The 27,835-nt window shown below is 31.7% G+C and overlaps 5 protein-coding genes across 8 annotated transcripts; 2 read left to right on the forward strand and 3 right to left on the reverse strand.

The window, feature by feature from the left end:
• Window positions 1-967: 967 nt before the first annotated feature.
• Window positions 968-3,096, reverse strand: LOC105325629 (uncharacterized). The gene is made up of 4 exons (XM_011425285.4): window positions 2,691-3,096; window positions 2,060-2,084; window positions 1,826-1,921; window positions 968-1,515 (listed from the first exon to the last, which is right to left on the reverse strand). The coding sequence occupies exons 1-4, from the start codon at window positions 3,060-3,062 to the stop codon at window positions 1,118-1,120; spliced, it is 891 nt and encodes a 296-aa protein (XP_011423587.3). The 5' UTR covers window positions 3,063-3,096; the 3' UTR covers window positions 968-1,117.
• Window positions 3,097-6,742: 3,646 nt separating this feature from the next.
• LOC105325632 (uncharacterized) lies at window positions 6,743-17,708 on the reverse strand. The gene is made up of 5 exons (XM_020066087.3): window positions 17,690-17,708; window positions 8,332-8,752; window positions 8,195-8,210; window positions 7,917-8,009; window positions 6,743-7,596 (listed from the first exon to the last, which is right to left on the reverse strand). Exons 2-5 carry the CDS (start codon window positions 8,659-8,661, stop codon window positions 7,196-7,198), a joined length of 840 nt encoding a protein of 279 aa, XP_019921646.2. The 5' UTR covers window positions 8,662-8,752; window positions 17,690-17,708; the 3' UTR covers window positions 6,743-7,195.
• On the reverse strand, window positions 9,484-13,684 carry LOC136270488 (uncharacterized). The gene is made up of 4 exons (XM_066067963.1): window positions 13,080-13,684; window positions 12,919-12,943; window positions 12,549-12,653; window positions 9,484-10,269 (listed from the first exon to the last, which is right to left on the reverse strand). Exons 1-4 carry the CDS (start codon window positions 13,392-13,394, stop codon window positions 9,869-9,871), a joined length of 846 nt encoding a protein of 281 aa, XP_065924035.1. The 5' UTR covers window positions 13,395-13,684; the 3' UTR covers window positions 9,484-9,868.
• LOC105325630 (arylacetamide deacetylase) lies at window positions 16,479-22,428 on the forward strand. Its single transcript, XM_011425286.4, has 7 exons — window positions 16,479-16,684; window positions 17,833-17,985; window positions 18,100-18,207; window positions 18,427-18,547; window positions 19,690-19,753; window positions 19,849-19,970; window positions 21,019-22,428. Exons 2-7 carry the CDS (start codon window positions 17,839-17,841, stop codon window positions 21,666-21,668), a joined length of 1,212 nt encoding a protein of 403 aa, XP_011423588.3. The 5' UTR covers window positions 16,479-16,684; window positions 17,833-17,838; the 3' UTR covers window positions 21,669-22,428.
• Window positions 22,429-22,952: 524 nt separating this feature from the next.
• LOC105325634 (monocarboxylate transporter 12) lies at window positions 22,953-27,278 on the forward strand. 4 transcript variants are annotated; one of them, XR_010708607.1, is made up of 6 exons: window positions 23,001-23,734; window positions 23,912-24,055; window positions 25,011-25,157; window positions 25,531-26,523; window positions 26,616-26,730; window positions 27,089-27,278. XR_010708607.1 is itself a non-coding variant. In XM_011425291.4 (5 exons), exons 1-5 carry the CDS (start codon window positions 23,650-23,652, stop codon window positions 27,259-27,261), a joined length of 1,749 nt encoding a protein of 582 aa, XP_011423593.3. In that variant the 5' UTR covers window positions 22,996-23,649; the 3' UTR covers window positions 27,262-27,278. The 4 variants fall into 4 exon arrangements, 3 of the variants coding, with proteins under 3 accessions (XP_065925443.1, XP_011423593.3, XP_065925442.1); XM_011425291.4 differs by having other exon boundaries at window positions 22,996-23,734; window positions 25,531-26,730; XM_066069370.1 differs by lacking the exon at window positions 27,089-27,278 and having other exon boundaries at window positions 22,999-23,734; window positions 25,531-26,414; window positions 26,587-26,726.
• Window positions 27,279-27,835: the final 557 nt, after the last annotated feature.

Consider the following 27,835-nt stretch of genomic DNA (forward strand, 5'->3'; position numbering starts at 1 on the left):
GGGTCGTTATTGCAATAGTTAGATGAGGTCATGAAAGTGGTCTTAAGAAGAGACGTCATCTACCAGTTAATTGTAAAATATCGGCAACTTGTTCCATCATCTGAGCAAATGAAAATAACCGACAGGAACTGAGTAAAATCGAAATTGGTTCCTACAGGTTATGACTTGCATTATATTTTTGATTTTTTTTTTATATTATATATTTTTATAAACTGAACTGAAAAAAGATAAAGTTATCGTGATAAATAGTGGTGGCAAAAGCAAAGTATCGGACTGGGTGGAAAGACAGGTGTGGCTGCTGCCTTATGTGCCACTATACACGAACAAGCCAACTAAGTATGTAAGTACATGCATGTATTATCTTTATCTGAGTTGCATATTTCGTAATCTGTATTGTATTGTTTTTAAATTTATATTCTTTATTTTCATTTAATGTTTTATTTTTTAATCTCTAATCACCGATTTGTTTTATATAATTTTGTTGTTGGAATTAATTTAGAAGGTTGGGAATTAATGCGATTGGTTTAATATTCAGCAATTCTTAGTTTTTACATAAAGCTATCGAAGACATTGTTTGATAGATTGTCCAAAAACATACTAAATTTCTGACACAGACGATTTTCATTGTATATAGTCATAAATTATCATCAGGAAACAATTCCCTAATTGACTTCCGCTGTTTTTTTAAAATGGAAATAGACGGACTATTTGTTTAATTATTATAAAATCAAAATTTCCAAGAAACCACACAGTTTATCATGTACTATGAACATTGTAGTACAATTTCCGAGAATTTTTAAAAACATTTTTTGAATTACAGATTATATAATTGTCAACACACATGTAAGTTAGATGATTTAGCAGGAACGGGTATGCATCGATTTAATTATCACCGCTTAATTGTAATTATGTGTTCTGAGTTTTAAAAATTAAACAAGGGAACAAAACAAGAGATTCAAAGGACACGAAAATTAAAACAATAGTTTATTGTGTAATAAAAAAATGTACAGACATAGATACAACAAATATATTTTAAACAACGTTTTGAGATTTCAAAAATGTGAAACTCTTATCGTCACAAAAATGAATGAGTATCAAACACAGTATCTCCCATATCTTACAGCTTGAACAACCCTATATAGTTATTTACTTGATTAGATTGATCGAGGAAGTTGTGTGCACTCTGGGATAGGGAGCTCGATATCAGGTACCCGCGCTGCAATTCGAACACTCCCGCCAGAAAATTTGTGTGATGCTTGTCGGATGTTTTGGAGCCACCAAACTTACTAAACACGAGGTCAACGTCACCCGTCCGCGGCAACAGCGGGTGAAACTTGGTCAGACTCTGATAAAACGTCTCCACGTAGATGTCTTTGCTATGATCGAAGGTGGTGGAGGAATATATAAAATAGTTCCCGCTGTGCTTTATTTGCAGATGGGTCGCGTTCTGCAGATCTATATCCTTTGTAAATGCCGTGCCGAGTGAATCGCTAGCTACCCAACGAAGTTTGTTTTCTAAAGAAAAAATAAATTAAAATATGATAATTAGACATATGTATATGTTAATTAATTACGTTTTTATTTAATTATGAAACAGCTTTAAAAGAAATTAAAACCTCACACAAGAAGCACAGAGCAAGCTAAGGTACATGTAATACTATGCAGATTTAGCATAGTATTACCAGTAACTTTAATTGTTTTTTCCTTAGCGGAGACACATTATTATTTTTGATGGCCCCTAATCATTTTCTAATTGGAAGGAGGGGGGTATAAAGTTGTGAAAATATTTAAAAGTGTAAAGTAACTATAACGATAGCACACTTACCCTTTGAGATCGACTTTTTCCGGTCCAAATATAGATGTGCAGCGCAAGGTCGCTCTCTCCACCAATGAAAAGAATCACTGACTGAATTCGCGTTACCTGTAAAAGGAAAACCGATATTCTATATTTACAGAAACTATATCATACCTCTGGTTGCTATAATCATTCTATAATCATTATTTGAACTAGAATTAGATTGATTTTATATTCTGTAAAGATGATTTGCATATAACATACCAATGTGGTTGTCTTCATTCTGAATCTGTAGAAAATGTAAGAAAATGAAAATAATTATATCAGTTAATTAAACATTAAGTAAGATTTTAAGTAATATTCTCAGAAGGTTCAGACCTTATAAACACCAATTACTGCAACAGATACATCTATTTTCCTCCTTTTTTCTTCATATAATAACTTAATAAAATGGGGTTTTTTCAGGTTCTTTAAATTTACATGTATATACACGTGTAATATATATATATATATATATATATATATATATTTTTTTTTTTGGGGGGATAGATATGAATATCAGTTTTAGATGAGTTTTAAATCTGATATCAAAGTTGTTTTCGTTTGATATTCAGTAAATTAAATTATTCGATTGTAAATGTTCAATTAAAGATCAGTTTCGGTTTCGAATCAAAATGCACATGTATGCTCAATTTGTGCCGAGTCACATTTTGTTAATTAAATTAACATTTACTCATATGTTAATTAATAACTTAACTACTGGATTAAAAAGATTTAAAATTCTTATATTAAAAAAAATCAAATTAACAATTAACGAGAGAGAGAAAAAGAATATAAAGAATGTTGAATAACCAACTTTCGTTTTCGATAGTGACTTGATACTATATATACTTACAGCACGGATAAATTCTTGAATGGCCGTGTCCTTTAAACAGCACAATTTATTTTGACGATCCGTCGTATAGATATCATCATACAATGTTTCATTCGTATTTACATCTTCACCTAAATAATCGCAATTAAAACAAACAGAACTTTGTAGATCCCCGGCAAGGCTAACGTTGGCTTGAAGAAGTTTTTGGGCAATATTGGTCGATGGCTTAGGAACATCCTTATTTTCAACGGTTTCCTTATCCAAGGTATTAAAATAAATGGCTAAAACACTAACGAAGATCGCCAAAAAAATGTTTATTCCGAATGAAAAATACAAACAAGTCTTAGGTGCACAGGAAACCATGTCTGCGGCGCGTTGAGCCTTTTTCTTCATGTCATGAATGATTATGCGTCAATACGAAAGTAGGTTTTTCCATTACATTTTATCTGGGGAAACAGAACAAAAATGAAAGGAAACACATATCTTGGTTGACTTGTGGGTTTTCACGTAGAATCGCTCTATTGGCCAATTCTATATTTTTTAAAACAAATTTGCTCTGCTTAACTATCAGCATATGATTCAGTTTAGACATAAGTGAAACTTCAAAAGAAATACACAAATATTATAAAAGAAAGCTTAAAATAGAACTATTAACAGGTATATGTAGAACTATAACTTTAAACCAAATATAGTAGATATAGATTTCTTTTTAAAAGAGAGATCTTAACATTCATTGAATAAATGTCAAAATCTTTAAAGAATCAAATGTTTTACCTAGCTATCTTATACAAATGAATGAAGGTATAGAAAAGGTACTAATAACTGGATATGTCGCAGTAAATTCACATGTCAAAATAGAGGAGAATGATGGGTCGAATTCAAATAAGATTATTGACTACCTTTTTAATCATGGAAAGTAGAACAAATATGTCACCGGTTTTTTTCTGTTTTTAAATTTAATAAATTTTTATAAAAATTCCAAAAACAGTCAATATAAAAACAAAACTTCCGCCAAAACCTTTGAATTAAACTATCTGTTACCTTAAGGTAAATCCTGACTTATGCGTAAATTTAGTTTTTCATTTTTTTTTTGGGGGGGGGGGGGGGTCTCTGATTGAAAGTAAAGTCTATCACGTGGAGAAACATCCACTTACACGCAAAGCAAATAAGGATAATTTTGAATCGACTTGACAAAGAAATTTTCTTGAAAGCTAAATGACTGGAGCTCATCAAACTCGATGGCTTTATTATATATTGTATGTTGTTGTTTTTTTTGGGGAGTTGATTTTAATCAACTCTCCTACGCAGTTACTCTGGCAAACCGAAAGTGAAACAGTGTTTGGACCGAAACACAAATCAACATCGCTGACAACATTTTGTTCTCATCGACAAATTCGATGTAGTGTATTCTAAAGCCTTGTTTCCAAGGAAACTTATTTATAGATACCTTGTAAATAGTCAGATTTTAAATGGTCGAACAATTTAGATATTTTTTGTAGTCGTACATTGTATGTATTCCTACGCCAGACTTGTTCAACCTACAAGCAGTGAGTCTCTCTCGCTTGTCGGATATTAACGGAGACAGCCGAACGTCGATCTGGTTGAACATGACTAGAGTTCAATATTGCCTGAATCCATACAATTTCTCAGAACTATTTTGATTACTGGCACGTAGTTTGATGGAATTAATTCTTTGAATATTACACAACAAGATTCATATGGGGTTTTCATATGGGGTTTTCACGAAATTCCTGTCGGAGAATTTATATAATAAAAAATGTGCGTAATTTAAATACATATAAGAAAATACTTAGCATGCAAAATAACATATTGTTTATTTTAAAATAAATAATAATCGATAAAAATCAAATCCCGTCAGTACTTCAGTACTTTGATTTACATATGTAAGCCCTAAAAGGTTACACTCCAATGTAACATCTTCACAGAATCCTTTTTATTTATAAAAGTCGAAACCCTCTGCTATACTAACAAAGGAGATAAAAAGAGGACATGAAACATTTAAGATTTATTTAAGGTGTTTTATTTTCTTGTTATCAAAACATTCAGAATTAATAAAGAATCACATTTTTTGTGAGCAAAAGTACATACCTATAATATTATACATGAACTCTTTTTTTTAACTTAAAAGCAATGCTATAAAACTATAGCTGCCAAAAAAATATGTATTTCCTATTTCTTTGAAACTTAAAAAGCTACGCTCGTTCTTTTTGGTAAAATTCAGTTTCTTATATTGTATAAAAGTTAAAAGCATATATTGTCCCACTTATCAAATTATTTCAAATAATCGAATCATTTATAAGTAAACATTCAAAACTACCTCAAAATATTTAAGTATCCTGAATTTCATTCTGTTTTGTGACATGAACCATAAATATTTATATTTTGATATGTAATTTTTAGTGCACATGCAGCCATTTTAGTGGAAAAAAAATCAGCCAAATTATGTATTTTGTCACCATGGTAACGCTTTTTATGATATGCATTGATTTTATAATTTTTCTCTATAATTTGAATATTGACCATTTTCTAAATAACACATCGATAGCTCAAATTACTGTCGTTGGTTACAACGTGCTGTTCCCTCAAATAAGTTTTAATATGTCAAATTTTTAATCCTAAGAATATAACTCACTTTTTCATCCAATCAGCAGTCATTAAATATTCTATCAAGCTTAAAGAATTTCTTTTAATTTCACAATGACGCAGAACTTTTGATAAGCTAATGAAATTAAAATGGGCTACGTTTCTGGTGAGTTAGATCATATAAGTAAAAGAACCTGGGGGAATAAGCTGAGGCATATGCCCACAAGTGACCATAACCTTATCACTAGTATGTTTCAAATGACAATCACGCATTTAGTATAATATGTGTATTAACTTCAATTATTTTTATTCATGTGCTTACATATCTCCAGAGAATTTATTATGTGCGTGTACATAGAATAAAGAATTCCAATTTTTTGTCTTAAAGTTCATAATTTGTACTCCCTCAACAAAGTAACATGTTAATTTTAAAAGATAGTACTAAAGATAACTTATTTATCAAAAACTATAGAATGATTAAGTGCATGTGTTGAATTTATAGTAACGCAATTTTTACTTTCTTAACGTCAAATGAGTTTTCCGAATTTAAACAAAGTTAAAGATATAACAAAAAAATTACAACACGATTCATAGGAATTGAACACCCAATTCAACATACTTATGTTCCATGAACTCCTCGCTAACCGCTACACCACGAAATCACATGTTTCCATGCATTTGAATAACAAACTCAATTTAGTATTGGGCAAACATAATTCGGTCTTTGTCATTTGATGATCATCTTGAAAATTGAAGGAAGAATACTTGCTTTTCACTATAGAGTGGGTCTTGGTACCATTTTTTTTAAATTAAAAAAAGATAGACGTTTACATGTTTTATCAGTTTACGTCCTAAAAATGGTATGATGACCCACTCTATAAAAAACTGTAGTCTAAACATTCGATTTCATTAGCATTTTGTTGCTCAATTAGCATATACATTCATTGATGTCTTATATCATTTAGATTAAAAGTCAATTTTTTAAGATTTTGGCAAAATTGAATAATGATTACATATGCTTAATATATGTAACAAAGGTGATATTTTAAGAAAAAATTGTGGGTTTTTCAAAAGGATTTAAGTGATTTTATGCCTCGGCTTATTCCCCCACGTTCTTTACGCGATTAAGAAGGGGCTCGGTCACTTCGCCTCCTCCGCCCCTTCTTAATTGCGTAATGTTTACTCTGTTGCCGCGGTATATTGGGGACAAAGCAAGAAGAAGTACCTGAACTTGTGTGTGTGTGTGGGGGGGGGGGGGGGGGGGTTCCAATCGATTAAAGTGTATAAAAACAGCTTTAAACAAATAAGTAACATTTTTTGTTTACAAAAGTTTAATTCTACTAAAACTAGGTTTAAACTTGAAATTAAGATTAAATTTATGGTTTTATTTAAATATCTCTCTCTCTCTCTCTCTCTCTCTCTCTCTCAGTTAATCATCACAGCAGGTTTTCATGTTATTTAACAATGAATCTGGGTTTCAAAACAATTTATTCATGATTAAAGCCATATCTTGTCACAGTCGTAAAATTGAATGGATGTTCTTTTTTTTCCCCATTACACTAAATGATTTTTTTAACATCACACAAGATATTTGGTTAAACAAACTAATCAACAATACACAAATAATGATACTGATATAGCATACTTTATAGATACTTTTTACATGTATAATGCACACATTTTTAAGACTGCATTTTATTCAATAAATATAATAATGAAAGGGTTCAACAAAAAGAACATTAAAATAAATGAGAAACCATACAAGGTTGATTTTTGTTATTTGGATGCTAATTTGAGCCAATTTTGGCAACAACTTTTGTCAAAAGGTCCAAGTACATAAAAACTTGCCAAAAACATTATTGATATATACGTGTATTTTTTTCAAAACATGATAAGTCTTTTTTTCTTTATCTAGAGGTGGTTCACGGGTGCAATTTGTATGCACCAATATAACTTTTCAAAACCGCTGACGAGTCCAAGAATTTATGTCCGCCCTCTGAAAGTTCACTGGAAATTTGGTGATTTTTCATAAGAAAGAATATTCCCGACATGAAAATTGTTTGTTGTTTCTCCAGTGTCAATCCGCTAATTTTATGAAACACGAGAGACTCGTCTCCCGTGTTTGTCTGTTTAGGGTGGGATTTCCTTAAAATCTGATAAAATGGCGAGATCAGTTCACGTGATCCAAGATCGAAGGTTGTTGCAGCATATATATAGTAAAGGCCAACACTGTTCACTTTCATATAAGTTTTGTTGAGAAGTTCAATATCATTAGCAAAAGCTGTTTCCTGTGAATCGGCAAGCGTCCACTGAAGGTCCTTATCTTTAAAATTGAATATTTGTCTCATGATTAAAATCTACTAGTAATTAATTTCACATTTGAAATGAGAAGGTAATTGCATTTCTTTATACAATCTATTCTTATACAGATTTTTTTTTAAAAATCGCCAAATAGGAAATAAAGTATAAAGTTAGAAGGACCAAGGTATGCCAAAATCGGCGTAAGGTCAAAAGTGATCAAAATTTTGTTAAGTACTGTTGCTTTATAACAATTCTACATGGCAAAAATAGTAACTTAACTTTTGAATGACTAATTGCACAAACTGCTCTTTCTATTTATAAAAATGTCGATAAAACACTTACCTTTTACAGGAGTATCTTTGTCCATATAAAAATGAGCGGAATTGGGTCTGTTTCTCCACCAGCCTAGTGAAGTCTTGGTCAGTGAGTTGCTTTCTGGAAGGTAACAGCATAGGTCAAATATTTTACATTAGCTTTCCAAAGGTCGAATTCCGTCTCTTTATATTCAATATAATAATCAAAAAACCAGATCCAAATGTTACCACAAAATATAATTTTAAATTTCTTGAAAACTTTTCATAATTCTAAATCGAATCATGCAACTGAAATAGAACCCTTACCTTTAAGGTCGTTTATCTACAAAAAGAGGAGAGAAAAATTTGAAATTGATATTAACACTGGTATATATCATTATTTCTGATGAGGTAGCATCCACTTAACTTCAATGGGATTTCTCGAGAGACGTTTATCTACTTACCGACTGTAGGAAGTTGCGAATTTCCCCGTCTTTTAAACAGCATAGCTTGTTTTCACACTCAGTTGTTATAACATCGCTATACAGGGTCTCGTGGGCAAGCACAGTGTCCCCCAGGTAGTCACATGACATACACACAGAATCCTTGGTCAGCCCAATCGCATCTCCACTCACGTTTCTCTTATCCATTAGAGGGGTTTTGCGGTTCCAGAAATTGAGAAAGATAGTCTCCCAAGGTAAGCCAATCCATGCACTGCCAAGTATAATTATCAATACGTTCCCCACAAATGTTAATGATATCAAGCACTTCTGAAACGGCGAATAGGCTGTCATCTTGAATTATCTGATTTTTCTACACGTGTTACTCATTTTTAAACAATCGTTCTCTTGGATTTCCCCACACTTGAAATTGGGGGGAAGTTTCCTGTATTGTGGAAAAGTATGCAGGAAAAACGTCAGAAGTATTTTTAAACCATATACATGTTTGAAATTATCCTAAAATAAATCCATTTTCTAAGTAAAGGAAATATAATTAGTACTTTGTAATTTGTAGTACTTTAATCGCTCTTGTGATTCTATTTTAAGAAATTGTAATGGAAATGCATGGAAGATAAATAAGATATGAGTTCGGATTGTTCGGATATGACTATTTTCATTTATTCATTAAAAAGAAACATGATTACAATCACCTTTAACTGAACTAATCACATTGAACAAATACACAAGCATTCTTGTCTTACTTGATCCCATAGTATTATCAATAAAATGTTGAAAGGTGTAAAAATTGTTTCATATTATGGTTTGATTATATGAAGGATGCGAAAATCACCCCTTTCTATTCTTTCTTAGAATACGGCAATTCATTGATTAATTTATTGATAAATCTGTTCACAATCAATTAAAAATACACCTTGAACATATTTCGAAAGAACAATTATTTATTACTTTTTGATAGACCATTTTTTTTTACATTATGCAAACTATAAACTATCCAGATCTATTCAATGAATCTGAATTTTTTGTCAGGGAAAACCATCCTAAAACAAGTATTTCGCAACTATCTTGTAGTATAATTTTTCGATATAACACTTTGATGAAATAATTTCATAATCTACCATCGTTTTAGTAATCATACTATACAATTTATTTTTAATATGGTTAATGAATACACTTTTAAAAAAGCATGTGTAGTGATCATCGAATTAACATTTTAAAGAAATTTTTATCAAATAAATGAGTTAATACATGTAGTTCTGATAAATGCATACAAATTAGTAATTGTTTCCTTGGATTTTTATAAAAACAATATATAAACTATGAAAGGGTTGTATTAATTTCATCTACATTTGTACCAGTATTTCTTCTTTTAAAACTTGTACATGCATGATACAATGTTTATTCCAACATCTGAAATGTTATGGGTGTCCAGTTGATATCCACAGTTGATGTTGCTGTTAGTTAACTACTGATTATTGCCCTGAGTAGAATTTGTGATATGTCACAGTATCTTCCATTACATTTCAACACAATGTGAAACCTCTTATTCAACTTTATATATTCCGAAGTAATTGGAGAAAGACGATGATACGTCAATTAGGTTCTTGGCGTTCTCCTGAACGTCCACAACAACTTCGTACTCTGCTTCCAGATAAACAATTCCATGGAACAAAACAGACTCATGTGGATCCCTTTTATTATTTCTAAATTTTCTAAGTTGAAGTTTTTCAAGGTAAGAATTGTTACTGCTTTTCCGCTTCCTTCCTAGAATTACGTTGAAATTTTCACTCTGGGCTGTATAGCCTTGCAGAATCTTTAACGATGAATAAATATAGTATTTTCCTGCAGCTGAAACACGGATAGTGGTCGAATTGGCCAGGGATATATTGGGAGATTTAAAGGCACTTCCTAGCGGATCAGAAGTCTGCCATCGTACATAGTTATCTAGATATATAAATAAATGATAACCAAGTTATTAGTATGTTACAATTTATTTCATGTAGTACAACGGGTTAAACACACAAATTCTCGAGCAAATTATACCCTCTACTTATATAAAACATATGGCTGAAACACGCAAACAAAACAACCATAAGATTTTATAATTTAAAAGAAAATGGTCAACAATAAAAAAAAAAGTTAAAACTATTTGTATTCTTAAGATATGCAAATGTCAAATTAAGTGCTGTTTATCATTTGTGAATAAATATCTTTAAGATATTAAATAGTAGTAGTTTATTGGCGTGTACATTACATACATTGCCATAGCATACAATTAAACAGTACTTTACAATAATTGTGGGTACAGGTGGGAGGCAGGTTATATAAATATATATAAAAGGTATAAAGTGGATGAAAAAATATCAAAAAGACCATTAAAATGTAAAATGAATGGCTACTTATCATTTATGAATAAATATTAATAAGATATGCAAATGTAAAATTAAGTGCTACTTATCATTTGTGAATAAATATTGTAGTTGTTTAAAGTTAACCAGTTTTTATGTTTTGTTTTACAATGTCAAGAAGATGTTATTTCTCAGAATCAGTCTCCCGAAATAGACTAAATATGGTAATAGTATTTTGAAAAACAAATGAAAATGTCAGATGTAAAATAGTTCATAATTCTTTTTCCAACTAAACATAATTTGCATGGCACACTAAATATTAAATTCCTCTTTTTGATTTTTTAAAATTTTGATTAATAAACCGTGCCTTTAATTATATACTAGTACAAATAATAGAATAAAAGTCCCTTTCATTTGATAATATTTCATAAATAAAACTACATGGTCAAGGGTGATCTAAGGTTGACAATCTAGCTTTCGCAAAATTTAGATTCTGGCATCTCATTGCATTGTAAGCCTAGTGTAAACTATTTAGTCTTGTAAACTTCATGTATTGATTGTTTTATACATATTCATGAAAAAAAAAATCATAATGATTATTCTTTGGGTTTTTTAACTCAACTATTCTATAAAACACGATTGAATTATGATTGATAATCTAGTATTATATATTGATTTCTCAGGAATATTTAAGTATTTTGTGAAAATTGCTATTTTTTAAAAATAAAATTTCATTTTTTAATAAAGAAGATGGCCAATTTAACCGGTTAACATCATATAGTCGAGCGGATAAGAAGCTGAATAAAAGAAATTATACCTGAAGATTAAATAGTTTTTTAATTCAAAATACGACGTCAGTTATTTTCTATATCAAGACATCGACTTTTAGGGTTTCGATTACCAACTGGTGTATGCGTTCCAAAATCTATTTTAAAGTGTTGTATTTGTTCTATACTTCTGCATTGATCTAATAAAATTACAAGAAAGTACACATGTACAGCGTAAAAAGCAAATATGTATTTTTAAAAGTACAAATTTCAATAATGAAGAAATTATTTGAATGCCAAACATAATATTTTAGAAAACTTATAGAAGTGTGTACACTTAATAAATAGATCGCATTTACGCTTTAAGCTTTTTAACTTGAGGGTTCGATGCAATAAAAATTGCGATATTGTTTCTATTTCCTTAGTGTTATTTAAATTCAAACCGGTTATAGTTAGAAATTTTGATGAGCATAATTTTTTATTTATTAAAAAAGATATTTTCAGGAGACAGAATGGTCAACAAATTACTTATCAATTATACTTTAGGCTATTAAAAAAATAATAATTTTAGCCATTAAAATTCATTAAAAAAATATTCAGATCTAAAATTTGAATACTTTTACACCTTTATCTCTTTGTCAAAAGAAATAATATAGTATAAAACGGACAAGACTATCCGACCCTTTTAAATGTAACATTATTTGTTGCGATTAATTCAATATACATTCGCCCATGTCTTTTAACTCTTGTACATTCTATTAAAAGTCTGAATACTAATTAAAACTTTTGAATAACAATCATGTAGAAAATATATTCTCTGATTCTCTGAATAGATCAGTTTCACTAAAGTCATAACGTCTACATTTTCATGTTTCTATTCCTATATTATTTTATGCGAGTCCAACAATTTTTCATCTCTCTCTCTCTCTCTCTCTCAAATTCAATTTTCACAATAACAGAATTGTACAAATTTATAAAATTAGTAATAATTTGTAAAGACTTAATGATATGCATATGCTTTTACAAACGTTTGTATCAGATATACATGTGTATATGGTTAAATATCATGTAGAATTTTAAAAAAAATAGTTTGTATACAATAACATACCTTTAGACAGAGGTTTACTGGTGTCGATATATAGATGAGCAGCATTTTCTCTATTTCTCCAAGTAATTAACGAGTCTTTCAAAGATGACATATCATCACTTATTTCTGAATATTAAAAAATATATATATGAATAAAGGCTGCTTGATTAAGTACAACCACGTTCGTACAACAAAGTTTAATATTTTATGACTCATGTTTGAAGATCCCTTGTACCATTAACATTAGCTTCTATTATTTTTCTCATTTTATACTAAAATTTCGTTACATGATATAATCTTTAATACATGTATAATATTATATTTTTGCATTATTATTAATCTTTTTTCTTTTATAATTTGTTCAAGTATAATGGACAGTCATTATCCTCACCATTTAAGTTTCTGACTTTATTTGCCTGAAATATAATGGGGGAAATTATCAATATTAAAATTTCTAATGTAAAAATAAAAATAACATAGATTAAAATGAATTCATATTGATTCTATAGTTTATCATGATAAATATCTAATTTGTAAGGAAGAGAGATCTACCGCTGCAAAAATGAATCCTTGAAGCACTGTGTCATTGTAACAGCAAAGACGGTGTTCGTTGCCGCAATTCACCTGCAAAACCTCCGTGTATAACGTGTTCGACGTAAACAGGCTTTCACCCAAATAATCACAGGACACACAGAATCCATTGTTTGTTGCTAACGTGGACGTAAGACGCGCCTCCTGAACCACGGGATTTTCCTTGGTAGAAGTCATTCCAGGATAGAGGAAGATGTACATTCCGCTAAAGACGATCCCAAGAATTACATTGACGACCAGAGAAATCGAAAGAGCGGTTGGAAACGTACTCTCCATTGCTCGAATGAAAAAAATGCACTGGTTTGTTTGGTTTCACAACCGGTGTTTTGTACTGAACTGTGAGGACTTTTCAGAAAATATAAACATCATCCATGTAACAAGGAAGTGATTGTTTGCCTCTCCCCATAGGTCCACACGACTGTCTTATCCTTTCCGGCCGACTGCTAATATGAACTCGATATAATCTTTATAGTTTTACGAATGACGGAAAGTAATCTGTCGACATCCTGCAATTGCCAACCTATTGGTGTGTTATGTAAGGTTATAATTTCCAAGAATTTTATTGGTTCCTGGTTTGTAACGAAGGTTTATGGCGATTTGTCAGTTGTGTGTTTATTTTTATCCGTTTTTAATAATTTTTTCCGTTTTTTATGGAAATCATGAAATAATATGATTGATAAGCAATTTTATTGATCCAGATACTCTACTATCGTAAAGAATAAAGGGTATAATATATTATCATATTTTTGTCTCTACATCAAGTTCAATAAGTAGGATCGATAGGAATTATAACATAGTTTTTATGATTGAGAAATTCAAACGTCAAATGTTAAAATGTTTATTTCTTATAATTATTATTTTGATGCTCAGATGAAATTCTACTGGTGGTAAGAGTTTAAGGGTAAATTAATTTCAGTTCTATAAGAACTTTTTTAACAACCTGCAAAAGTTAAGTGATATATTTATTAATAATCTAAACCACCAAATGAACATTTTCTCCATACACAAAATCGAATATCCATGAAGTAGTTTATTACTGCGTTTGGGATCGTATATTCATTCGACATCATATCTGACACAGTATTTCTGAAGAATCAGTGAACATTTTGTTATGACAGATATAAAAATTTCGACCATTATGTTTTAAATTTTGGATTTTTCGGGTGGCTCCTAACGTGACAAGTTGGCATCTAGTTTTTTGACTTACCTGCCAATATGTCAGACTTAAAGGGGCATGTTCACGATTTTGGTCCAGTTCTATTGTTCTGTTTTTATTATTTACAATGCCTTATGAATTCATTTCTAATGATCAAATGAAATTTGAGAGTCAGTCGTAGAGTTAAAGGCAAGACACAGGGCTCACATTCTCTATCATGTAAACAACGCTTGTGCCTTGTTTTTGTTTACATATGTTCAATATACCAGTAAAAATTCTTTTCAAGCTAGTCGTCTTATTCATTTTAAGCATAAATAAACAGCTCCTGACGTTTAACACATTTATTTAAGGAGTAAAACTGGAATTTTTACTTCAACATTCAAAATGTAAACAAAAGCTTTGTTTACATAGCAAAAAATTGTAAGCTCTGTAACTCGCTCTGTAACTCAACTCAAATTGTGGTCGCCTATTTAAAATGCCTTACTAAAGCATTGTAATGAATAAGATCGAAAAAATAATTTTCGACCAAAATCTTGACCATGCCCCTTTAATAACATGGCAATGCTTTGTTTTGTTATTTTGTTATTTTGTTACATCGTCTGAAATGTAATATCTGCTTATACAACCTCACGAATATTTTACCAATAATCTAAAACCACCTTCTTCCTCTCCAAAAAGAAATGCATAACAAAAACAAAAAGAAAACCGCGCTAGAACATCCCATGCTATTAATATGAGAGTAGTGCATTCATACAAAATAAAAGTATAGGTTAACAATTGAGATTTGTGAAAAAGGTCTATCCTTTGTATGTTTATAACACAAGCATCTGACGTTACTAGTTTTCTTATGATAAAAAGAAACACCGTATACCTAGATAAAGGGTATTTATTTTTATTACGACATAGTATATAACGTCAAGTGCCTGTGGTTTATAAGTTACTGTAGGGGATGTTTATCATAAAACAACGTACTTTCTAGATCCGTTAATACGTTTTTTGAAACCACCCAAAACAATTTTAGAAAATATAAGTAATACACATGCATTTTTAATCAATCCAATGTTAAATCATATGTTGAACCTTATACTTTACATGTATCTATAGCAATGTTCTTCTCAATGAATTTCATATTAAATACAAGTTTTATTTCCTGTTTGATTTTTGCAAAATAAACAATATCAATTAAGATTTTAGTCTTTTATTTTAATGTAATGCAAGCAAGCATCGTACAAGTTTTCACCAGAGCGAAAATTATAAAATCTTTTACATTTTTCAACTGTTTTAAACCTATTATAGTTGAACAAGTTCTAATTATATCTTAGTGTATTTGCTACCAAAATCCTATAAAGTTGGAAGGTAACAATTTTGCAAAAATTCCAGGTTGTTTAGCTGAAAATTGTTTTGTTCATTTACTTATGTTATAGTGCACATTCATTACTCAGAATAAACTGTAGTATTTTTGTAAAATTTCAGTTTTAGAATAATTCTCAGGAGGACCAGTTTTTTTTTCAAATTGGTATTGGTTCAAATCTGATTTACTGCAATTTTTTTAAAATTTCGTAATTTTGTTTCAATTTCTTTGCAAAATGTCATTGTTTGATAAGTACTTTTAGTTTATATGGCTATTTATTATTCTTTAGATAACAATCCATTGATTAAAAAGATATAAAATAATAACCATTTCGATTTTTTAGAAATATTTTTTTAAATCAAGAATTAAAAAAACTTTACCTGACAACCTTTTACATGTATGGATTGGAACATGATACCTGATACTTAAAATATCTGAAAATATGTTTTTGAAATTCCAAGGGGCATTTCCAACTTCGGTTTTTTCATTTAATTAAATGGTTATATGTTTAATTTGACTGTCTGTCAGTTGACAAGGTATAAACGAGATCTAATGCTCTATTTGTTAAGTGATAAGAATTTGTAATATAAACAAGGTTCCTCTGCAGAGTTTTTGTTTATTTAAACGTTAAACTTTCTGGATAAAACTTATCAATTTTGAAACAAAGTCTGACAAATTCTCAGAACTGTTTACTTAATTTTCTTTTCAAATGGAGAAAAAATTAATTAAAATGAATTTTTTTTACCGAAATCAACCCCCGCATTAAACATTTGACCTACTAATTGTGTATATACTTGTATCTTTACACGATCCAAGTACATGTACTTTGTACCACTCGTGAAGTGAGAGAGTAAAAAATTTAAACTCGATACATAATACAATACCGGTATGTAATAATAACGGTCAGTGTTACCTCCCCTATATACCCTAGTAATAGGTAATGCTGGTACTCTTGATTAGAGGGTGAAACCACACTGAATGGCTAGGGTGCTTATCTGCCTCATTGAGAGGTGTTTCTTGTCATGTGATGTCATATAACACTGCCATTGGGATAGCAAGGTAAGATTTAAAACTATTGTTTATGTTTTATAAAACAGGAAATAAAAGACTTGAAAACATGCCTTCGCATTAAAAATTGAATAAAGATAAATTATATTAGTCATCATACCTACATTTACATGTAAACACTAAGTTTATCAAACTACATAAAAGGCACATGTATAGCTAGTGCGTGGAATTTAAAGCTATCTTTTGCGCATGCATATTGCATGTAGTGACCGATATAGAAGTTTCTGATCAATGAGAGCCCATTGGGGTCATTTTTGTATAAAAAATTAATAAAATAAAAAAATTAATAAATAATATACGATTATTGCTGTTTTTGAGGTCAAAGGTCAATACGATGATTTAGCTACCCTAGAAGTACAAAATACAATATTGTACTTCGAGGGTGACTAAATCATCGTATTGATCGAAAAAACCCAGCAATGATGATTTTATTATATGATTCAGCGACGAATTGATACAGACATATATTAAATTGAGTGTTATCAAGCAATGTTTAAGTTTCATTGGACGATCTATTTTTAGTCCAATGTAGAGTATATCATATGTTATATTGACCTCATAGGTCACGTGCGGGTGAATATAACGTTCTGTTTACTAGTATTCGAGATAGTTGGATTTGAGCCAATCAATCAGAGAGCTAGGAATGAATCAATCATATAATAAATAAAAGTATTGCAATATAACCGCAAAATTTTTGCGAATAAACGGAAAACTCTCGCGAATGACCGCAAACCTTTCACAAAAAAACACGTGTTTCGGGTGACAAAATTCGCAAATAAACTCGATACATTTATTCAAATCAGACCATTATGAAAGACAGTAAGTAAAAACTTTTTAATAAAACAGATATATCTAAATATTTTTTTATAAATAAATTTTGATACGTTAATCAAAATTATACTGTCCAATCTTTTAGAATATATATAAAATCACATGTGATTAAACTTCAAATATGTATTCAACTATTCATATCATGTAAAACATATGGGTACTTACCGTAAAAAAGGAGGTAAAAGATTCCTCCCGGGTTTTAGTCGACTCTGAATTCGTTAATTATCATTTTCTAAAATAAATACAAATTAAAACATAACCAATCTTCAATCAATTAAATTGTTAATAATGTAAATACTTGTTTTCAGGTGAGCATGGACTCGAGGATTGCAGTTCTTGTGGCTTGGGTGATTTTTGGCGGCCTGTTAGCCCAATACTTGTACACACCTTTCCCTGAAAACGCCAAACACCCTGTCAAACAGCGGTTTTCTCGAGCAATGGTCCGAGTGATGCATGACATTGTGAGTCCGGATTTCCTCTGACGCGTGTTCAATGTGATTTCATGTAATTAGAAAAATTCCAAGGCATGTTAAAATTTACAATTGTTCTTATATACATAATGACAATTTGTTCAGGCACTTATTGGGAGCAGCCTTGGATTGGGTTCAGAGGTCAACATAACCAGACGTGTCTCCGAACTGAATACACTGTTTTCAAGGGAACCTGACGATGGAACATTGTGGGTAAAACTTCTCTTACTAATATGTATTTCGCGCAATGCCTATTTAAAGAAGCTGCTGGAAAAAAGTATTTTTTTTTCTGAAATGATTGACAAGGTCATTCATAATTTAATCTTTGGTTTTGAATATTAAATAAAATTTACGTTCAAGGTGAGAAAGGTGCCTTGTATTGTTAAATAATAATTTAGTTATTCATGGAAATAAGATTTTGAAATCGTTTAGGTAGAGGATAAGGTGTTTGACGGCGTACAGGTGCGCGTTTACACACCTAGGGGTCTCTCTGTCACACCATCCCCGGCCCTGATAAATATTCACGGCGGTGGATGGGCTTACTTGGACATAGGTAATGGTCACTCTATGTATATCTAATTGTTTAAAAATCACGTGCAAAGATTATGAAAACATTAAAAAAACGAAGGAATGAAATTCAAATTTGCCTTTAAAATTAGTTTTGTTATTGCCTTTTGTTCTATATTGTTCATACTTGTCTATTCGTACTGATCCTGATCATCGCTTACCATGAGTGTGTCGCAGTCTTATTTTTTTTCCATAGTTCATTTTTGCAGGTAATTCAGAAAACCAAAGGTACCTACAAGATTAGGTTTTTAATGAATACATTAATATTGTAGAAGCATGAGTGTGGGATTCTAACTCAACGTTAAAGCACAAAAGTGCACAGAGAAATGCATTGCTTTATATGGTGGCTATGGTGGCATAGATATGCCACCACTTGTCAGATAATTATGTTGACTTGTCAGATCTTTATGTCGACTTGTCAGATAATTATGTCGACTTGTCAGATCTTGATGTCGACTTGTCAGATAATCATGTTGACTTGTCAGTTCTTTAAGTCGACTTGTCACTTATTCACGTGTTTAAACATTTAACACTATAACCTTTCCACGCCAAATTTGTGTCATCCAGTTGAAATAATATTTTCTGACAAGTCGACATAAGGATCTGACAAGTTGACATAATCATATTTGAAGTCGACATAATTATTTGACAAGGCGACATAATTATCTGACAAGTCGACATAATTATTTGACAAGACGACATAACATCTGACAAGTCAACATCATTATCTGACAAGTCGACTTATAATATGAAGGATAATTTTCTTTAAACTAGTGGCCATATTATTTTTTCTGTCAGATAGTTATGGCGACTTGTCAAATAAAAATGTTAACTTGTCTGATCTTTATGTCGACCTGTCAGATATTATGATGCCTGGTAAATGGCAGTCAGTGGCACTAACACGCTTTAACAACAAAATATTGAGTTTCTAGTCAATATAGTTATTTTCTGACATTTCAACATAAAGATCTGACAAGTTGACATAAATATCTGACAAGTCAACATAATCATCTGACAAGTCGACATAATTTTCTGACAAGTGGTGGCAGATCTATGCCACCATAGCTTTATGCACGCAGTTGCAGTAGTCCAATGCCTGTATATGTTACTTTTTCTTTCCCTTTACAGATGGTTACGATGCTTTTTGTCGTCGAGTGGCCAAGCATGCCAACATAGTTGTTATATCGATAGAGTAAGTATATATTTCGTTTGTCAATGTCGCAAGCTGTTTTTTCTCCTGTGATATACAAGTGTTTATAATCAATGAAATGTTTCGATTATCTTCAGCTATCGCCGTGCCCCAGAATATCCATTCCCCGTGCCTCTGGATGACTGTGTCACTGCCGTAAAATATTTCATATCAAATGCTCAAAAATTCAACGTGGACCAAAACAGAATAGGGTTAACAGGTAAAAATTAAACTTTACAGGTAATCTCCGTTACTTTTACGACAGAACTTATTATGATTGTTAAAAAAATATATATTATTATATAGAACATTTTTACAGTTATTACATGTATACAAATGTAAAATATCGTCTTTTATCGCATTTTTAGCTTAATATACGTTGAATATCACTCATGTATTAGGGTCTCTCATGATTTGCGATGGTGTATGATTTTTATTCAACGAGTTGTGTGCATTGTATCGCCGACCCTTCGAGGGGATGCTAGTATGTAGTATGATACCATACTTCAAAACATTTTGAAATTTTACGTGTACACAAAATCAAAATGTACGTGTCGCATTATTCAACCTTATTCAGAAACTTGTCACTGGTATTTCCTTTCAAGTGTAGAAACATGAACTTCCAAAAATAAATTGTACGGATTAGTATAAGCGTGGAGCTTTTATGTCTTTAAACCTATTTAGTTCATGTAAACTTAGAAGGCATTGTTTAGCTTATCAGTATTCGGACACGACCGCATTTCTCTGAACCCACATGACGAATTTACGCTTTAAACAGAGTTAAAGTTTTGAACATCATAAAATATAAATCTCTGACTTGGCCTTTGTTAAAAAAACAACTATATACGTAGCTTACACACTTAACCTACATGTTTCTCTGTACATACAAGTTTTGACCTCTCTGCAGCACAATGATTTATGTCAAAAGCCTCAAGTTAAGGATATTGACGATCTATAAGAGATACTTTAAGATGTATATAAATATACATAGTATAGGTAGAATCATAATATTCTATAAATCACTTTACAATTTTTGAAAACTGAACGTCATCTGATCCTGCACATTTATGATAAAATGCATATGGTGAAAAATACAAAGAAAAAACACCGAATACACCAGACAATATTATAGGTTGTTGGAATTTTTCTCCCTGTGCAATTTGAGAAGCATTCTAATATACAAATATTACTAAACAGTAATGTGTCATCATAGTTTAATTTTCACAGATTAAAACCTGAATTGATTGGTCAATGATTTGATATTACAGGGGACAGTGCGGGGGGAAACCTTGCTATGGCAACCGCCCTTCGTCTACAAAAAGAAGATGTTCCGAAACTGAAACTTCTGAGCCTGATGTACCCAACCCTGCAGTCTTTCGATCTAAACTTACCGTCATATCTGGAAAATCCCGATCGTCGAAGCACTTCTTTTTGTATGAAGGACACACTAATTCATTGCATGCAACTATATGCATTTGGAAATGAGCCGTTGACATCTGCAATGATAAAAAACATACATATTTCTAAAGAAGATAGAGAAAAATACTCAAAATATATAAACATGGAAATGCTGCCATCCAAATATCGCAAGGAAAGAGTGACATCGGAAGTGGCCCCTACCACTTCTGGTACTGTAAAGGGGGTTGATACCAGTATCTTTCTTAATCCGTACTTCTCTCCACTACTTGCAAATGACGATGACTTGAGAAAGTTGCCTAAAACCTACGTCATGACGGCTGATATTGACGCTCTGCGTGACGACGGATTTCTCCTGGCTAATAGGATGAAAACTTTGGGTCTGGACTTGGACCATGAACACATGGAGGGTTTAGAACATGGGTTTGTGTTGTTCTTCTACTACAAGAGTTCACTAGATTATATTGAAAACTATTCCACATATCTTAAGAAAAATCTTTGAGCTTGTGTACCCATTATATTTTTCCATTGATACTTACGGGCTTAAAATATTGATTCATTATTGTTAATAATGTTATATGTATAACGTAGTTATACTAATATAAGGTAAGAATATATGATTTTTAAAGGATGATAATTTTATAATAACATTTACAATCATGGATTCAGTAGGAATTGCAGCACCATTGTAAATTAACTCTTCATGTATACTCTGTCCCAACTTTCTCCTTCCACCATTTGTTGCGGAATATCTCGATAATCATAAATACATTTTAGCACAAACTGCTACCATTGACTAGAATGAAAAATGTCCAGATTATCTGCTCTGAAACCCCTCTACCGTTCAGGTTTCATACAAATAAAAATGGAAAATCCACGGGGATTTTGTATTGCAAACAATATAAAATCCGGATGATAACTTAAACAACTGTGCGAGGTGTCCTGCAGTACTTTCGAACGCAGAAATGATGTAATCAAATTCCTAATTAGAATGTACGTGAGATTTTTGTTTTCGTTCATATTAATTCTCCGGGTATAAACAGACGATGTATCAATAAAGAAATTTAGGATCCCCCTTTTTTATTGATTTAAATTGCACTGCATTGACCGGTATGTTTATTTTAATCAAAAATCATATAAATGTTACGGGATCAATATCTTGGGACAGACAATAATGAAAATTTAATATTTCATATCGATTTTTTTTCATTCTTGTTCATAAACACAAATGGGATGTATTTTGATTCTTTCTTAATATGAACTTTGTAAATTTGATTTTTTCTTAATATGAACTTTGTAAATTTGACGATGTACTATATATATATATATATATATATATATATATATATATATATATATTTTATTGATGGCTTTTATGTGATAAAATATAAAATTGTTTCAATTGTATACATTTACTAGTACTTATTAAAAAAAACATGAATAAAGTATGTGTGTGTGTGTTTTATCATCGTGTATTGTTTACTGTTTTTCAAAAAAAATCAAAGCGATGACTATGCTGACTGAATTGGTCAGCAACTTTATTATTCATTTTATTTTACCTCTATGCCTAAACAAATGAAAGCATATATTTTTTTTTAATTTGTATATAATTTTATACGGCATTGATTTTTTTTTGGGGGGGGGGTGCTAATATTTATTATATTTTCATGTTCTCAATGATAAAATTAAAATCCGATATCGGACAAACAATGTTCGATTTAACGTTGACATACTGTCATGTAATAAAACTTCCTTCTTCGAATTAGGAACATTTTGAAGGCAGTCTTCAAGATCGAAGTCTTTATATCAAACTGGCAAGTTATATAATTTTTCCCCAAGACGTATTGATAATTTATAGCCACTATTTCGTGAAAAAGAACTGTTTGATATTGAAAAAAATCATCGATTTTTAGATACTGAAGCGATTGATGTTGCACCTTTAATTAGACCTTAAAAAATCATAAAATGGAAAGGAAATCTGCATATATGCACAAGGTAGTTCATCGATTTCCATCGCAGTATGACATTTAAGGCGCTGGAGTAAGTTTTATGGTGAAAAAAAGTCGCTGCTGCACGAGATGTTTGATATCATGTTACAAGGATCGGCCATTCACCTTAATAAGGTTGATAAATCAGTTCACCAACCGTAGATTTAAAACGTCGTAAAATTAAAGCCGGAATCAGTACAAGATCTGTGTGCCCGTTAGAAACATTCAATGTCAGTCTGCAGGATCAAAATAATTCCGATTATGGATTTGCCATGCTGTGTTTCTTTTACCTGGTTTTTAAGGTTGACTCAGTGACCCCGTGAGAATTTGTGATAACAGCTGCCCCCTGTGTTCTGATTAGTACTGTGATGTGTGTAGATCATACTACTCTTCTCGTCCCCCCAAAATGGTCGACTTAATAAACAAACTTTGATGTAGGTCATTATATGAATTCTTTGAGAGGATTTCATATGGACACTTCCTGGTGATTTAAAAATGTCGGAAAGAAAACAACAACAGCAGTCCAAGAAAAATCCTCCTCAGCCAATTGATGAGGGGTGGTCATGGTTGATTCTTGCAGGTAGGTGGTCAGATTTTATCAACGTGCAGGTATGTGTCAAGAGATTCGTATCTACTGCAGAAAAAGACAACAATAATCGATGAAGATATATGTATTCAGTCACGTAAATGAAAGAAATCGTTTTAATATCGTCCAATGAATATTTAAGCATTCTTCTTTCTGTTGTGCATTGTATAGCTGCAGTGCTGGTGACATTCCTGTGGGGAGGTGTTGTGAGGGCTTTCGGGGTACTATTTGTGGAGCTGAGGACTGAATTCGGGCTGTCAACGTCCTTGTTATCACTCGTGGTCGCGCTGCACACCGCGCTTTTCACCATAGGGGGTATGTGCAGTATTAGCTTTATAAGTCAGCTCTTATCATTATTATAGATAAACAAATATAAATACAAATCCTCCTAGCCAGCCAGACTTGAACATTATCACATATTTTCTAAAGATATGTTTGACACATATGATCAAGTAATGCTGAATAGATGAAATATATATAATTACAAGTGGTTATTTTCTAGGGCAATGACCCGCATGAGACTCGACAATGAGATCTTAATGATAGTACGTGCTAAGTAGGTTAACGACAGACTTCAATGAAAAAAAGAATATAAAACTGGGGAAAAAAAGAACTGCATGAGCGTTATGAAACATGATAAGTTTGATAGATTCCATGTGATAAATACTAGTTCTATAGTATATTTAATATTTTTGGTCTTTTATAATTCAAAATATATGACCCATGGGCAGACACAGAGACGGATTAACAGACGGGAAAGACAGTTCAAACCAATATGTCATCCCAGTGACATAGAAATCGATAAACATAAATTGTTTATAAAAGGCTGACTAACACTTCATTTGATCTTCAAACAAAATCATTACAAGTAGTAAATAAAATTGATATATACAGTGTACTGAAGAGCTGGGCTAATTCAAGTTTGTAGCAGTTGCACTCCTTGGCGAGGTCTTATAAAATTGTCAATACATGTAATTAAATCTAATTGTGTATATGGTTAGTTTTACACATTAAGATTTCTTTTGATCTAGTTTAATTTGGTTATAATTGTTTGTCTGATTTTTTTTATTAAAGTATATTTTAAACTCATTCTGAAAAAAACCTTTAGCAGAAAAAAATGTTGAAATGTTGCAAAACGAATTCATGAATATCTAAATTAAACACGGTATACGTATTCAAAGAATTATTAATATGCATTGCATAAAAATGTATCATTCAATAAGCTGTAGTTTCACAGATTAATTTCCCCTTACACATTTGATTTTGACAGGGTTGTTTGCCCTTACTTACGGAGTCCGCTACTTGACAGGCAGACAGTGTGTCTTCATTGGGGCTATCTTGGCCGTGCTTTCCTTCGTCTTCTCCAGCCTGGCAAAGAATGGCCTCATCCTATTTGTTTCCTATGGTTTTCTATTAGGTACTTCTATACGATACAAAAGAGCCAACCATGGCTTATAGATGTATTTACCTTTCTTAAATACTGTGGAATCATTTAAATTTGTTTGGCCATATTTCTTGGAACAATCGGATTTTTCAAGATTTTGATTGGAAGAGGTTATTTCAACGATTTGCACAAGATGTAAAAAGAAATCCGTAGTTTAAAGTTACCCAATGAAATCCTGAATAATGAAATGAATGACTCCAAATATCAACCATTATTATATGATTCCTAAGTTTAAATTTTGCTTAAATTTGACAGGCAATTCTTTATTTAATTGCAATTCTCCACTTTATATCTGTGATTTTTTTTCTTTAGGTTCATCAGACACATTATATTTCTTTTGTTTTAGGACTTTCTTTTTCCTTTGCAATCGGACCTTCTACCCTTCTTGTGTCCCTTTACTTTAAAGAAAAAAGGAACCTGACGACTTGGTGTCTACAAATGTCTCCTAGTATCGGGGCCATGTTATCCGCCCCACTGCTTAGAGGACTTATAGACAGATACCTACTGAAAGGATGCCTCCTTATCATGGCTGCCATTCTAAGCCATTTTCTGTTAGCATCAGTATTAATGCGACCACCTGAACTGTATAAGAAATGGCAAAGATTAAAAAAAAAGATAGAGAAAAATCGAATGAAGACCACGCTTTTAGGGAAAGATGGATTTCCAGTGGAACCTTTTCGGGCGCGTTCGCCGACCTCGGACTCCACTTTCTCTCCTCTTGCCAGACAGGCAATGCTTCAAAGGATGAAGTCCAGAAATGACGATGATGAAGAGAACCCAACGTCGGTTCAAAGTGACAAATCCAAGAAGAAACTTATCGAACCGGAGCAGAAAAAGACAGAAAATATCGAAGAACGGGGACACGATACCAATCCAACAAAACAGCATACCGAGAATTGGAGACAAAGAGCTATGTATGCTAGTTATGATTTTGGAATTTCAGCAACATTTCTTGAACAACGGTATAACTCATCGAGGAGAAGGACGGACAGTGATAAAAGTAATAAAAGTGACAAAAGTAATAATTCCTTTCTATCTGAGAATGCGTTAGTGAAAGGCTGCTTGGATGTGACGTTGAAGAAGTGTTTTAAGACATCAGTCTTGTGTAATCCGTCATTTGTACTTTTCTGTGTCGGATTCACCTTAGGAATACCAACAGCAATTTCAGTATTATTTCTTCCAGATGTCGGGATCGACAATCATTTGGACAACACACAATCAGCAAGTCTAGTCAGTGTATACATGATAGGAGAAATTATGGGTCAAATAACTGCAGTGTTTTTGTCCTACAGACGTATAGACAATTTTATAATTTTGATAACTTCGTTAATAGTTACAGGTATCATTTATAATTTACTTCGAATTTTCTTCAACTTAAGTCTACTTATCCTTTTTTCGTTAGTAATCGGCATTTGTAGTGGACCATTTCAGTCATTACATGCTAACATCATCCGGAGGTGTGTGAGACCGGAAGAGGTTTCCAGTGGAATGTGTCTCCTCCACTTTGCTCAGGGTCTGTCTTGGACCGTAGTCATTGCAATAACAGGTAATTTAACAATGATAAGGGTTAACATCTTTATATTTTCTTATTTAAAAAAAAACTTACTGTTAATGATATGGTGTTCAAGTCGTAATTCCCAAGATCATATGTGTGTAGACTTTTATATTGTTTTGCTATATGTCATATGCTATTATCATATGGATATCACATCACAAAAAGGATTTCAAACGATACATTAAGTTAAGGTATACTGAGCTAGATAGCCTCAATTGCCCTGCTTTTTTGCTCATTATGGATATAAAGAGTGATAGCCCCAACCCCAAACCCCCTTAAAAAGGAAACGTACAGCTATAAGGTATGATTTTGTTTATCTGAATTTTGTTATTTTATTATTGTTTTGTAGGATTCCTACGAGATTTAACAGGAAGCTATAACATGTCTTTCACCATACTTGGATCCTTGGGTGTTGCGTCATCAATTTTTATAGCAGCCTCACGGTTATGTTTGCGAAAACATCGAGAAGTTTATCATCCAGAAACAGGAGAGTTAGAAAATCAAGAAATCATTATTAAATAAAATTTGTATATTAATTATCTTAGAGTTGTTAATTCATTTGTAATATCCTAGTGTTTAGTGCCTAACCCTGATACTAGTATTAATTCGAAACATTATATAGATAATCATTTTGGCCAAGATACCAGTGGGGTTTTTAACAACAACATATCTTTTTAGACTTCATTCGATACACTAGGCTTCTTTGAAGCATATATTATACGAAAATCATTAAATAATTTTTAAATATCGAAATAAAAATAAATTTTATTAGAGTAAATAACAACAAAACACGCAATAAGACTAGAATACCATCTATTTACATCAATGTCAACGGTTTATTTAAATAACACACATTTTTTGGCAACATTGATGAGACTTCCACTTTCTTTGGATGACGTAAAACAGTTTTGTATATGAGATGAAAAAGCAGATGTAACAAAACGAAAAACCTTTGTAAAACTATTATTTGTTTCTTTGACGGTTTTTCTATTCAAATGTTAGAAGTGTCCCAAGCAATCGTGACTCTCATCCAAAGAAGGTTTTAAGAAAGCTTGTGGTGGAACCCTTGCTTTACTTGTTAAGATGCCAAAAAAGT

The sequence above is a fragment of the Magallana gigas genome, chromosome 8, assembly GCF_963853765.1.
Source record: "Magallana gigas chromosome 8, xbMagGiga1.1, whole genome shotgun sequence".
NCBI classification, from domain to species: domain Eukaryota; kingdom Metazoa; phylum Mollusca; class Bivalvia; order Ostreida; family Ostreidae; genus Magallana; species Magallana gigas.